Raw genomic sequence first — 15,696 nt, forward strand, 5'->3', positions numbered from 1 at the left:
TTACATTAGGAATTCAAGAAGCTAATTTTCTTGAAGAAATGATGATAGGTTCTTATATAAATCAATACATCATGAATAAAAAGATTTTTCTATCCATGAAACTACCCAAATTTTCCCTCAAAACTATCATAGCAATTACCACTAAAAAGAATGTAATACCAAAACATATTAAAGAAAATTTTGGGATATTAAATTAGCCATTACTGTATTTTTGTCACTGAGGAATCCTGTTGCATTTAGTAGTCACTGTATAAATTTTTTTTTTTTTGAGGCAAGCCCAACAGACTGGGCTCTGTGTGTGTGTGTGTGTGTGTGTGTGTGTGTGTGTGTGTGTGATAGAGAGAGAGAGAGAGAGAGAGAGAGAGAGAGAGAGAGACAGAGAGACAGAGAGACAGACAGAGAGAGAATTGACATGCTAGGTCCTCAGCCACTGCAATTGAACTCCAGAGGTATGTGCCCCCTTGTGCACATGTGTGCCTTTATGCCCTTGTGTTCCTGTGTGTCTAGCTTATGTGGGACCTGGCAAGTCGAACATCAGTCTGTCGACTTCTCAGGCAAGCACCTTAGCCACTAAGCCACCTCTCCAGCCCTAGATTTTTTTTAAAAAATAATTTAAGTTATATATGATGGTATCATATAAATATTATCTACTCTTTTATGAAGTAAACCTTTATCAAGTAACCTTTAGTCATTTTTTACTTTCATTTTTTTATATCACTTTCCTTTAGAGAAAAGGCTGTAGGAAATAGCTCTTTTTCTTTATTAATTTACAACAAAATTTCAATATTGAAGGTTTGATACTCAGAGTAACTATACATTTTCTTTCAAAATGAAATTTTGTAGAGTGATGACTTGTCTGGAAATACCTTCATAACTATGAGCAATTTGTGTGTATCTTTACATACATATATTGCCAGAATTTCTAGTAACTAGATTTTTTTCTTTAATTTTTTAGAGGTAGGGTCTCACTATAGCTCAGTTTGACCTGAAACTCATTCTGTAGCTACAGGCTGGCCTCAAACTCAGTGCAATTCTCCTACCTTTGCCTCTCTAGTGCTGGGATTAAAGGCTTTGGATTTTGTCAGTAGTATAGGTCTGGTGTTCGTGACTACAAAAGTAATAATAAGAAAGATGCTGTTGGTTTTTACAAATTGAATTTTATAACTAGGTTTAGTTTGTCTTCATCTTAAAGAAGTTAAAAAGTAAATTTCAAAATTGGAAATTAAGAATATATGAAGTTTATCATATATGCTAACAACAAACACACAGAGGATGAAATCAGAGAATCACTCCCATTCACAACTGCATCAAAAAAAATTAAGTACCTTGGAATAAACCTAACCAAGGAAGTAAAGAATCTCTACAATGAGAACTTTAAAACACTCATGTGAGAAATTGCAGAAGACACTAAGAAGTGGAGAAACATCCCTTGTTCCTGGATTGGAAGAATCAATATTGTGAAAATGGCAATCTTACCTAAAGCAATCTACACATTTAATGCAATCCCTATCAAAATTCCAAAGGCTTTCTTCATGGAAATAGAAAAAACAATCCAAAAATTCATTTGGAATCACAAAAAACCTCGAATATCTAAAATAATAACTGAGCAACAAAAATGAGGCTGGTGGTATCACCATACCTGATTTTAACCTATACTACAGAGCCATAGTAACAAATACAGCATGGTACTGGCACAAAAACAGACATGTAGATCAGTGGAACAGAATAGAGGACTCAGATGTAAGCCCAAGTAGCTATAGCCACCTGATATTCGATAAAAATGCCAAAAATACTCATTGGAGAAGAGACAGCCTCTTCAGCAAATGGTGTTTTGAAAACTGGATATATATCTGCAGAAGGATGAAAATAGATTCTTCTCTCTCGCCGTGCACAAGAATTAAGTCCAAATGGATTAAAGACCTTAACATCAGACCTGAAACTCTGAAACTGCTAGAGGAAAAAGTAGGGGAAACCCTTCAACATATTGGTCTTGGCAAAGACTTTCTGAATACAACCCCAATTGCTCAGGCAATAAAACCACAGATTAATAATCACTGGGACCTCATGAAATTACAAAGATTTTGCACTGCAAAGGACACAGTGAAAAAAAGCAAAGAGAAGAATTATTAGGCTTGGAGGTTCCGGTCAAGATGGCGACCGCCTAGCTGCACTACAAACAACGAGGGAAAAAAAGGCAAGTATTCAAAGGAAATTAGGAACTTTCTGAAGAGGGAGGGCACAGATCGGGATAAAAGAGGGAAGCACACACCCCCGCGACCCACGCCCCGCCACCCCGCCCGCCGCGAATAACTGCATCGGGCGCGGCCCCGCGCCCAGCGGCCCGGCGCCCCGTACACACCAAGCCCCACGCGCCCCGGCGGCCCAGCGCACCCCACAACCCCCGTGCCCCACACCCGCCGCACCCGCCGCACCCCCCGCACCCCCCCAGCACGCCCCTCCCCCCCAGCGCGCCCCACGCTCCCTATCCACACACGGCAGACGCGGCCCAAGCGAACCAAGGCTTCCCGCGCCCCGGGCACCCAGGCCTGCCCCGCGCCCCTGCGCGCCCAAGACCCCTGCGCCCCACCCCCGCGTGCCTCGAGACCACCCCACGCCCGCCCCACCCTCCCGCGCGCCCCACCCCCCGCGCCTTCCGTGCTCTCTATCCACACACAGCAGGCACGCCCCAAGCGCCCCGTGCCCCGGGCGCCCAGGCGTGCCCCGCACCCCCGCGCCCCCCGCGCGCCCTGAGACCCCCACGCCCCACCCCCACGCGCCTCGAGCCCCCCCCCCGCGCGCCCCGCCCCCGCCTCCCCCCCCCGCGCGCCCAACGCTCCCTACCCACACGCGACAGGGGCGCTCAAAGCGCCCCGCAGCAGCCAGCGCCCGGGCGCCCAGGTGTCCCCCGATCCCCCCCCCCCGCGTGCCCCGAGACTCCCCGCGCCCCACCCCCGCGCTCCTCGAGCCCCCCCCCCGTGCACCCCACCCCCGCCGCGCGCCCAGACTGCCCCGCAGCGTCCCACAGCATCCAGCACTCCATCTTACCTCAGCGTGCTCCACGCCCCCTGCGCTACCCGCGACCCCCTGGACCCCCTCAGCCCCCTCTCCCGCGCGATCCGCCCCCTCCCCCCCCTGCGAGTCCAGAGCACCCCACGGTATCCCACAGCGCCCCACGCTCCTAGCCGCCCCCCCTCCCCTCACGCCCTGCTGTTCTCACATCACTTGCCACCGGTCAGTTTCTGCTGTGTCCTGATTCCATATCCACATCATCTGCCTCTGCACTACAATTGCACGTGCAGTGGGCCCAGTCCCACAGCAAGAGCCACATAAGTCCACACTGAGTCATTAGCGCCAGCGCAGGTGCCATCCCCTACCTGTACATCGCCACCCATCCCCCACTCCCCTGAGGCGGAAGAGCACAGACTGTTTACAGACCCCAGTGTACCCAGCCAGAATCTAGGCACCTTCAAGGCTTGCTACCTCAGTCCCTTTTCAAGCTCAAAGGCAGGCAGCTTAGGTGCATTACTGGGTGAGAATTCAGGCAACTTTGGTGCCCCTGTCAGGCTATAGGTAGGCGGCTTTGGCAAGAGTGAGCAAAAACCCAGGCTGCTTACAACTGCCCCAGGCTGCCTTGGATTTGTATTAAGCTAGATCCCAGGCTGCTCCACCCACCTACCTGCCCATACACTGACATGGGTAGACCACAGCGCAAAAGAAATAACACGAAAAATAAAATGGAAGAAAATCCAGACAGATCACCCAGTCCAACAAGGATCACAACAAACCAAAACATAGAAGAGTGTTTAGGATCAGAACATCAAGTGGAAGCAATGAACAATGCAACCCTGACCAAACTACTGCTAGATCTGACAGGAAAGCTACAAAGGATAGATAATCGTATGGATGCTACCATCACTAAGCTAGAGCAATATGATAAGACACTGGAAGGAATACAAAGAGAGCTAAGAGAGTTGAGGGAGAATGAAAAAAAAGAGGACCTTAAAAATCAGCTGGCCACACTAAATGAAAACATAAAGAAATGCAAGGATGATTTCCAAGAATCAGCAAGAAAATCAGAAAATGAGACAAAAAGGGAGCTGGACAAAGCGATGGAAGTGATACATAGGAAAGTAGTAGAAAATGCAAACTTAATTGAACAAGTCCAAAACTCACTAGAGGCTCTCAAGAATAGAGTCAGCGAAGTGGAAGATAGAAATTCTGATCTGGAAGACAGGATGGAAGAAACAGTTCGAGAGTCCAAAAATTTCAGTAAGTTCAAAAGTTCCTGTGAACAGAACATGAGAGAATTGTGGGATACCCTTAAACGTCCTAATATCAGAATCATTGGAATACCAGAAGGAGAAGAATTTCAGACCAAAGGCATGGAGAACTTATTTAACACAATAATTGAAGAAAACTTCCCCCGTCTCTTAAAAGAAAGGCCCATCAAGATTCAAGAAGCAAACAGAACTCCTAACCGACTAGACCAAAGGAGAAACTCCCCAAGGCATATTATCATTAAGACTCTAAACATTGACACCAAGGAAAAAATCCTAAAAGCAGCTAGGGAAAAACAGCACACCACTTTCAAAGGAAACCCCATCAGAATTACTTCAGACTTCTCAATGGAAACCCTGAAAGCTAGAAGGGCCTGGAATGATACTCTCCAAACGCTAAGAAACTATGGATTTCAACCTAAACTACTCTACCCAGCAAAAGTCTCCCTTATAATAGATGGTGAAAGGAAAACTTTCCATGATAAAACTCAGCTTTACAATTATATGAACACAAAACCAAACCTACAGAAAGTACTCCAGGAAATTCTCCACAGAGAGGAAACAAATACCCAAACACAAATGCCTACAAGAAGAAGATCACAGCAATCAAACCTAGAGTAGATACAAAAAAAAAAAAAAAAAAAAAAAAATTCCATGGAAATGCCAACACACCTCTACCATCACAAAATGACAGGGATCAAATCAAATCTCACAGTCATCACCCTAAACATTAATGGCCTTAATTCACCCATCAAGAGACACAGGCTAACAGGGTGGATCAAAAAATTAGACCCCTCAATCTGCTGCCTTCAAGAAACCCACCTTACCACTAAAGACAGAAACCTCCTCAGGGTGAAAGGGTGGAAAACAATATTCCAAGCAAATGGGAATAAGAAACAAGCAGGTGTAGCTATATTAATATCAGATAAAGTTGACTTCAAACCAAAAACAATCAAAAAAGACAAAGAAGGCTACTTCCTACTTGTAAAGGGAACAATCCATCAAGAGGATATTACAATCATAAATCTGTATGCACCAAACACAGGGGCACCGCAGTTCATAAAACAAAACCTACTTGACAATAAAACAGAAATAACCACCAACACCATCATAGCTGGGGACTTTAACACACCATTATCAGTAATAGACAGATCATCCAAACAGAAGCTCAATAGGGAAGTAAGAGAGCTCAACAAAACCATAGAGCACTTAGACCTAACAGACATCTACAGAACTTTCCACCCCAAATCCACAGACTACACATTCTTCTCAGCAGCCCATGGAACATTCTCTAAAATAGACCATATACTGGGTCACAAAGATAGCCTCCACATATTTAGGAAAATCGACATAATTCCCTGCATGATATCAGATCATAATGCTATATTCCTAGAAATCAACAACAAAAAAACCAACAAGAGCCCCAACGGCAACTGGAAACTGAATAGCACACTCTTAAACAATAAATGGATAGTGGATGAAATAAAAAATGAAATTGCAAAATTCCTGGAATTGAATGACAATGAGAACACATCATACCAAAACTTGTGGGACACAATGAAGGCAGTCCTCAGGGGAAAATTCATAGCACTCAATGCCTTCATAAAAAAGACAGAAAAATCCCAAATCAATAGCTTAACCATCCACCTAAAGGCATTGGAAAAACAAGAAAAATCCAACCCAAAGAGCTCCAGAAGGAAGGAAATAATTAAAATCAGAGCAGAAATTAATGAATTGGAAACCAAGGAAACAATTAAGGCAATTGACAAAACAAAGAGCTGGTTCTTTGAAAAAATAAACAAGATTGACAAACCTCTGGCCAATTTGATCAAGCAAAAAAAGGACAGACTCCAAATTAACAAAATTCAAAATGAAAAAGGAGAGATTACAACAGACATCAGTGAAATCGGCAGGATCATCAGGACTTATTTCAAAAACCTCTACTCCACAAAACTGGAAAATGTGGAGGAGATGGATAAATTCCTGGATGCATATCATCTACCAAAGCTAAACTCAGAGCAGATCAACCACCTCAATGAACCCATCACGCTCATGGAGATTGAAAAAGTAATAAAAAACCTCCCAAAAAAGAAGAGTCCAGGACCAGATGGATTCCCAGCCGAATTTTATCAAACCTTCATGGAAGAACTCAAACCAATCTTCCTAAAACTGTGCCACACAATTGAAGAACAGGGAAAACTACCCAACTCCTTCTATGAAGCTAATCCCAAAACCAGGCAGAGACGCCACAAGAAAAGAAAACTATTGGCCTATTTCCCTAATGAACATAGACGCAAAGATCCTCAACAAAATTCTCGCAAACCGAATCCAACAACACATCAAAAGCATTATCCACCTTGACCAAGTGGGATTTATCCCAGGAACACAAGGGTGGTTCAACATACGAAAATCTGTCAATGTAATACACCACATAAACAAGCTTAAACATAAAAATCACATGATCATTTCGATAGATGCAGAGAAGGCCTTTGACAAGATACAACATCACTTCATGATCAAAACATTGGAGAGAATCGGCATGGCCGGTTCACATCTTAATATAATAAAGGCAATATACAAAGCTCCAAAGGCCCAAATAATTCTTAATGGAGAGAGACTGGAGGAATTCCCATTGAGATCAGGAACAAGACAGGGATGTCCTCTCTCACCTCTCCTTTTCAATATAGTTCTGGAAGTCCTAGCTCAAGCAATAAGACAGGAGAAGGAAATAAAAGGGATACAATTTGGAAAGGAAGAAGTTAAGTTAGCTCTATTCGCTGATGACATGATTGTATATGTAAGAGACCCGAGAGACTCCATCCCAAAACTCCTAAAGGTGATTAACTCCTATAGCAAAGTAGCAGGATACAAAATCAACGCACAAAAATCGGAAGCATTTCTGTATGCAAATGACAAAGACACAGAAAAAGAAATAAAGGACATAGTCCCATTTTCAATAGCAAAAAATAAAATAAAATACCTTGGAATAACGTTAACCAAGGAAGTAAAAGATCTATACAACGAAAATATAAAAACTCTCAAAAAAGAAATTGAGGAGGACTTGAAACGATGGAAAGACCTCCCATGCTCCTGGATAGGCAGAATTAACATTGTGAAGATGACAATCCTACCAAAGGCAATATATAGATTTAACGCAATTCCAATTAAAATCCCTACAATGTTCTTCACAGACATAGAAAAAATGATCTCAAATTTCATATGGAAAGGCAGAAGGCCTTGCATATCCAAACATATCCTCAGCAAAAGAAATACCTCTGGTGGCATCACCATACCCGATATAAAGTTATACTACAAAGCCATAGTAATAAAAACAGCATGGTACTGGCATAAAAACAGGAGTATAGACCAATGGAATAGACTTGAGGACCCGGATTTTGGGCCAAGCAACTATAGCTACTTGATATTCGACAAAGGTCCAAACAATATAGACTGGAAAAAAGATAGCATCTTCAACAAATGGTGCTGGACAAACTGGATAACCACATGCAGGAAACTAAAACTTGATCCACACATTTCACCATGCACAACACTCAAATCCAAATGGATCAAAGACCTCAACATAAGACCAGAAACTCGAAAACTACTGGAAGAAAATTTAGGAAGTACTTTCCATGATATAGGAATGGGAAAAGACTTCCTGAATAAAACCCCAGTGGCTCAAGTTCTTAAACAGTCACTCAACCATTGGGATCATATGAAGCTGAAGAGTTTCTTTACAGATAAGCATATAATAAACAAAGCCAATAGAATACCCACAGAGTGGGAGAAAATATTTGCAGGTTATCCAACTGATAGAGGCCTTATCTCTAGAATTTACAAAGAACTCAAAAGTCTAAACAATAAGAAGACAAATACCCCACTCACAAAATGGGGCACAGAGTTAAACAGGCAATTCACAGAGGAAGAGATGCAAATGGCAAACACACACCTAAGAAAATGTTCATCATCCCTAAACATCAGAGAAATGCAAATTAAAACAACTATGAGATTCCACCTTACCCCAATAAGGATAGCCAACATCAAAAGGTCAAATGAAAATAAATGCTGGCGAGGATGTGGAGAAGCAGGGACACTCATTCACTGTTGGTGGGAATGCAGGATGGTACAACCACTTTGGAAAGCAATATGGAGACTCCTGAAAAAGGTGACTATAGAAATACCAACAGACCCAGTTATACCATTACTGGGCATGTACCCTAAAACCTTCAAACCAAAAGCCAGAGAGATTTGCTCAACCATGTTTGTAGCAGCTCAATTCGTAATAGCTAAAAGCTGGAATCAACCCAGATGTCCATCATTAGAAGAATGGATAACAAAGATGTGGTATATCTACACAATGGAATTCTATACAGCAGTAAGAAAAAACGACATAAAGAAATTTGAGGAAAAATGGTTGAACCTGGAACAGATCATTCTCAGCGAACTTACCCAATCACAGAAAAAAAATCGACACATAGTCTCACTCATCTGCAACACCTAACCTGAATTTGCCCAAGATGCCTTACATACCCAGCAAGTACCTCATGGACTAGACAATAAGATGGACGGGAGGGCGGGGAGGGAATCAAAGGGTGGAAAACAGTAATCCGGACCCAAACGGCAATGGTACCATAAAATTCTACTTCCTAAAAGACAGACCAAATGACTGAACCTTCACTAGTCCCTTACAGGAAACACCTGAACCACAAGACACTGGAGAGGGTAGGATCAAGACTGACCTAAATCTCCTACATCTTCCCTCCCTCCCTCTCCCCCTCTCCCCTCTATCTCTCTTCTCTCTAACTCTTGTATATTAGTTATCTTTTTCCTCAATTTCTTAGTGGACACTGACCTGTAACCCCCACTTCCAGCTTGGGCCTACAATCCACAATGAGCTTTTGATCAAAGAAACCTACAAGGTTTCCCAAAACAATGACAGACTTCTGTCAGAGTAATTGATGACCCACCAAAGGCCAGTGGTAAGACCCTATTGCTGAAGACTCCATACGCAGCTGACACGTAAAATGGAATGACATGGCTGGAAGCCAGGAGAGAGTCAGTCCCCAGACAGTCAGCGTGTCTAGTGCCAGAAGGCGCTACATAGGCGACTGGGGGAAGTGACCAAGATCTGTCCAAGCAACACATTGTTTAACCTAAGTAACAACAATTAACCGGATGTGATACCCATACAAGTGCAATAGTGGTACACAGCCATGGTGAGGAATCAATTGCTCTTGATTTGGCTAACTGATCCACTCAGTGGTACTAGACCCTTAGCTGGAGCTGGGAAACAAGTCAGAACCATACCCAAACACAAGCCCACTCTACAATATCAAGGTACCATCAATCACGGGGTATAAGAGGGCCTACACCTATCAAACTGTCTATCAAAAAAGTAAGTGTTATCTCAATTTTCTGGGTGCTAACTCACTCTCCGTTGGAGAATCTGCTTCTCTTTTCCAGATAGATGCAGATCCTAAGAAAAGAGCTGCCCCAACATACCTCAGAAGGGGCCCAACTGAAACTAAGGACAACTGGCGAAATAAGCAAGGGTGATGTTTTCCTGTGAACTGGATACCAGCACAAAGGGGAAGGAGATCAATTCAGAGAAAAATCAACTCCTACCAAATCAGAGAGCCAGAGCCTCAGAGGCCCCCAACACCTCAGCACTGAAGCAGACCAAAAATGAACCCAACATGGCTCAGGGAAATCTTGCGGAAGAGGGGGCGGAAAGAATGTCAGAGTTACATGTTGGGTCATGATTTTCAGAGACATTTATCATACTAATAACTGGGGGCTAACTCCACAATGCACGACCCATTTTCAATAATAAGGAGGGTCTAATGGGAGGGGGTAGATCACAGATGAGCCTAAATAATGGTACCAAACTGCCTGTATTTACTGAAAAGAAAACTAATAAATTAAATAAAAAAAAAAAAAAAAAAAAGCAAAGAGGCAACCTACAGAATGGGAAAAAATCTTCGCCAGCTATATATCTGATAGAGGATTAATATCTAGGATATACAAAGAACTCAAAAAGTTAAATAATAAGGAATCAAACAAGCCAATCAAAAAATGGGCTATGGAGCTAAATAGAGAGTTCTCAAAGGAAGAAATACGAATGGCATATAAGCATCTAAAAAATTGTTCCACGTCACTAGTCATCAGGGAAATGCAGATTAAAACTACATTGAGATTCCATCTCACTCCTGTCAAATTGGCCACCATCATGAAAACAAATGATCATAAATGTTGGCGGGGATGTGGAAAAAAAGGAACCCTTCTACACTGCTGGTGGGAATGCAATCTGGTCCAGCCATTGTGGAAAACAGTGTGGAGGTTCCTAAAACAGCTAAAGATTGATCTACCATATGACCCAGCTATAGCACTTCTAGGCATATATCCAAAGGACTCATCTCATTTCCTTAGAAGTATGTGCTCAACCATGTTTATTGCTGCTCAATTTATAATAGCTGGGAAATGGAACCAGCCTAAATGTCCCTCAACTGATGAGTGGATGATGAAGATGTGGCACATTTATACAATGGAGTTCTACTCAGCGGTAAATAAAAATGAAGTTGTGAAATTTGCAGAAAAATGGATGGACCTGGAAAGTATTATACTAAGTGAGGTAACCCAGGCCCAGAAAGCCAAGCGCCACATATTCTCTCTCATATGTGGATCCTAGCTACATATGATTGGGCTTCTGCGTGAGAATGAAAATTCTTAGTAGCAGAGGCCAGTAAGTTAAAAAGGAGACATAAAGGGAAGAGAAAGGAAGGGAGGAGGATACTTAATAGGTTGATATTGTATATATGTAATTACAATGACTGTAATGTGGAGGTAATATGATGGAGAATGGAATTTCAAATGGGAAAGAGTGGGGTTGGGGAGGGAGGGAATTACCATGGGATATATTTTATAATCATGGAAAATGTTAATAAAAATTAAAAAAAAAGAATATATGGTTTATGTGAATATTTTTATCTTTTTCTTTATAACTTATCCATAACTAATTGTTTCAAGAGAAATTAAGTTGTCTCCAAAAGTTTTCAGAGTAATCATTTTAAGTAAATAGGGAAAGGGGAAGTATGAAGTTATGTATTTTATTCTAAAAATATATGACTATTTAATTTGGTTCTACTTTAAATGTACCAAGGCTGTAAATGTATGTGTTATATGGAAATCTAGATTTTCATAGATTAGATTTATTTAAAGTAAGGTACACAGGCTGGAGAGATGGTTCAGTGGTTAAGGTGGTTGCCTGCAAAGCCTAACAACCCAAGTTCAACTCTCCAGTACCCACATGAAGCCATATGCACAAAGTGGTACATGCAGCTGGAATTCACTTGCAGTGGCTGGAGGCCCTGGCATACCCATTCTCTCTCTCTGTCTCTCTCTCTCACTCACTCAAACACACACACATTCTCTTCCTCTGCTTGTAAATAAATAAAAATACTTTTTAAAACTGAGGTACATATGCTGATATTTTCTTGTTGACTAAGTCTTACATTTAGTAGTAAAATTGTGAAAAGGAAAAAAATAACGAATTAATTCACAGAAGTAAAAGAATATATACTTAACTATAAATTACTTCAATAACAATCTTTATTTGCTACTGTGATACAGTATGCAATATTACAGTTTTAAGAATCAGAGTAATAAGAATACTAGTATTACTACTTTGATATTCTTAAAAGTGTTTTTAGGTCTTTCAACCACTTAGTACCAATTACTTTTTGTTTTTGCTTTCTCCTAAATTTAAACTGTTCATTGACAATCGTTCAGTTAGTGGCAAACTTGACAACTGACTTCTTCATATTATTATTGAAAACAAAATCAGTGCAGCATCCAAATGGGCATATGTGGGCTACTGAGGTATATAGAGGTGCATATGTGATTAGAAGTTTTACTCTCATGGCCATTGAGTAGGCTGATATATTTGAAAAACTGAATTATGTCATGTAAACTATGAAACTGCATTTCATTGAATTCAATTTCAAACAAAGGATATTGGAATAGATTAATTCCAAATTGATGTATATTGAGCTCTATGAGTGGAGTATTCCTATGCAACCTCTGGTCTTTGCTGCATTCTCATGAATTGGATTGTAACCTTTGTAGGTATTGACTACATTTTACTAGTTTTTAGCTAAAAGGTTAAGAAAGCTTTTGTGGGATTAAATATTAACCTATAGTAGACTGTTCTCTAAAAGGCTATATAAATAGTGATTAAAATTGAGAAATTCCCTGACTTGAAAAAATGCCATTAGAATCCAGTTTCAATGAAATCATATTAGGTTCCTATACATCTGCTAAGAGTTATAATTCTCTACGTCAGGAATTAATGGTATTTTGTAAAAAATTACTGTGGTTCATTATTTTTCATTGTTTCGTGATTCATAATAGAAGTACCCAACTAGATACAAGTAGATATAAGGGTTAAGTTTACATGTCAACTTGTTTACTTTGTAACTGACACATAATGCAGATGGATAAATAGAGGCTTTGAAAAGCTCAGGGAAGTGTGTGAGAATCTTTCAGATGATGTATCATAATAATCACAAATTATCATTTTGTTTAAAATCATTAAAAATAACTTAGAAAAAGAATTCCATCAGGTTTTTCCAGGATAATATAGTTATGTAAAGTTTAAATCGTATTGCATCTTCTCTATTAATATTAGAGAAAGCTGTGTTATTCTAAAGGAAAGGAATAGCAACTAATTATTATATTGTGATTATTATGTGATGAGTTTTGTTCTGTGCTCTTTGTAAATTCACTTTCTTATGATGGTAACTCCGTAATGGAAAAACTATTGTAATCTCCATTTTAGAAATATGAGGAATTATTGGACCAAGATCACTTCTGTCATTTCCATTGTGGAAATATGGGGAATAATTTGCCCAAGATCACATTGACTGAGTCATTGAGCAGACTTGCTTTTGACTACTGTGCCATTCTGTCTACACTGTGTCTTTAAGTAATACAGGATGACTGGTTAGCTTACACAAATGGAAATTTATTGATGATCTTCATAGTCAAATCAGACTGTGGAGAATGGGTTTGGAAATAAACAAGGCCCAGAGTTGTGAAATGAGACCCAGGAATCCACAACAGAGGTCTCATCTCATTTGGGTGGAAGCATCAAAACAATGAGCCTGATTATTATGATTTAGAAAAAGAAAACAAATATTTCTGTTTTTTTTTTCTTTTTTAAAGTAGGATCTCACTCTAGCTCAGGCTGACCTGGAAATCACTCTGTAGACTCAGGGTGGCCTCGAACTCACAGCAGTCCTCCTACCTCTGCTCCCCGAGTGCTGGGATTAAAGGCGTGTGCTACCATGCCCAGCGAAAACAAATATTTCTGAGTATCATGACTAATGCTTGAACTGCTCCCATTTTATTTAGTACTAGACTGACTAGAAAAAAGTTGATTAAGAAGGTTGATTTTGAAAAACAGTTGGAAACAAGGGACTCATAATCTGTTATGACTATTTTGTTATAGGAAAATGTTTGCTTTAGTTTTATATAGATTTAGAAATATCGCCTAACTAATATTTCTTCCCTATACTGTATTCTGAGAGTTCTTTTTCCTATCATTTGTTGTTGGTATATTATTAGCAGTAGTTACTATATTATATATGTGTATGCATCTTTGTATTATATGTTAAGCTTTAAAAAATATTCTTCAAAATAGGAACAAAAGGTCCAGCTACATCTTCTAGCTAAAGAAGATTATCATAAGCAACTGAATGAAGTTGAGAAATGCTATGTTACAGTAACAAATCAGTTTGGATTGTTGAAAGAGGATCATGTAAAATTAGAACAGAATGGTAGGTGCCATCTTATTTCAAGTACATGTCCAGTGTGAAATATTTAAATGGTCTTATTTGTCATGACTAAAATGGACTTAGCCAATACTAGTAAATGGAAGTTGAATGTATATTAAATTAAGTTGGAATTATATCCATTGCACAGCTCTCTGTTCATGTTAGTGATACTTTCCTTGAAATGTATCATGATTATAATCTGTTCCTATTATCTTTTACATTATAGTACAGGAAGCAATACAAGTTAACAAAAGACTTTCAACTTTAAATAAGAAGCATGAATCTAAAATACACAGTTTAAAGAAGGTATGATTGACATAGTAAGTAAAAAATGATAATCAAAAATAGTTGGTCTAATGAAATATTACTAGAAAACAGTTGGATAACTATTTTTGGTAGAAGTATTCTATTTGTTATTTATTCTATTCTGTTCTGATTCTAGGTGAATTTAATCCAGTTTATTAAGAATATTGTTTCTTTGACTTGTTATCAGTGGTATATATTCTTAGGGAAACATGAATGGCCAGTTGACGATATGTCAGCTTCATTAGTGCTCATTTATTCATCTATTCATTCAGTATTTGTTGAGTGACTTCTATGTGTCAGCTAATATATGACACTAGAGATACAACTATGAAGAAAATAAAACATGTTACTACTTTTATGAAGTTTCTAATTGAATGGGATATATTTATAATCAAATAATTTTCAGTGTTGTGATTTATAAAGAAGTTAGGGTTATTAGATTGAGGGTAAAAAGATTGAGGAGGGAAGGGAATATTGTTTCAAAGAGAACATTATGTGCAAAGCCTTGAGAGGAGTTTAGTATATTTGCATATCAAGAAAAAGTTGGGTATGGCTATAGCATCATGAATGAAGTATTGAACATATTGAACATTTATTAGTTGCTTGGTAAATACCAGTATCTCTTTTTTTCCTTCCTAACATTACCCATTTTTTTTTTTTATTTTGTTGCTCCCAACTTCATTTTAGTGGAAGGCCATAAACATATTTCTTTCCTCTGGCCACAGTTATTGGTTAGTTCAGGAATGGACAAATGGCCTTACCTACTTTATAAATGAGGGAAAAAAATGTAATGCTGGTGGGTATCCTACAATCATGAGAGAAGCAAAAGAGGAGGAACTCAACAATGTTGATATTGTTGTGGCATAAAGGTACCTATTCTTTGATGACATTGTTGAGTCTGTGGATCAACATCTTCTACTACCTGACTTTTCAGTTATTTTTTTTAATACTATCCTGCTTGATTACTTTAGTTTTATTCATTTATTTATTTTTTCAATTATTACATTTATTGAGGGAAGAATAGAACCAAGGGAAGGAAAATGATTTCACCCATGTGGCCTGAGAGCCATGTGATGGGCCTCAAAAAAGCCATACGGAGGGACAGAAAAGAAAGCACAAAGGACTCCTGCCACATGGAAGGCAGGAGAGGGTAAAGAGTCCATGTGGGAAGTTGGGGTCAGGGAGTTCTCCCCTCACCTCAGCCCAGCTAGGCTGAGACAAGGGGGAGACTCACGAGTAATGAACAGGCTGCCAAGAGCTACTTTAGTCTTAAATCTTGA

The 15,696-nt window shown here is 39.8% G+C and overlaps 1 protein-coding gene across 1 annotated transcript in view; it reads left to right on the forward strand.

Annotated features, from left to right (window-relative positions):
- Ccdc73 (coiled-coil domain containing 73) overlaps window positions 1–15,696 on the forward strand; it is a 134,584-nt gene that overhangs the window by 45,991 nt on the left and 72,897 nt on the right. Inside the window, exons 7-8 of the mRNA XM_045156599.1 lie at window positions 13,978–14,113; window positions 14,337–14,416. Of these exons, the coding sequence (XP_045012534.1) occupies window positions 13,978–14,113; window positions 14,337–14,416 (216 nt within the window). The remainder of the gene's footprint in view (window positions 1–13,977; window positions 14,114–14,336; window positions 14,417–15,696) is intronic.

Source organism: Jaculus jaculus, chromosome 8, assembly GCF_020740685.1.
Source record: "Jaculus jaculus isolate mJacJac1 chromosome 8, mJacJac1.mat.Y.cur, whole genome shotgun sequence".
Taxonomy (NCBI): domain Eukaryota; kingdom Metazoa; phylum Chordata; class Mammalia; order Rodentia; family Dipodidae; genus Jaculus; species Jaculus jaculus.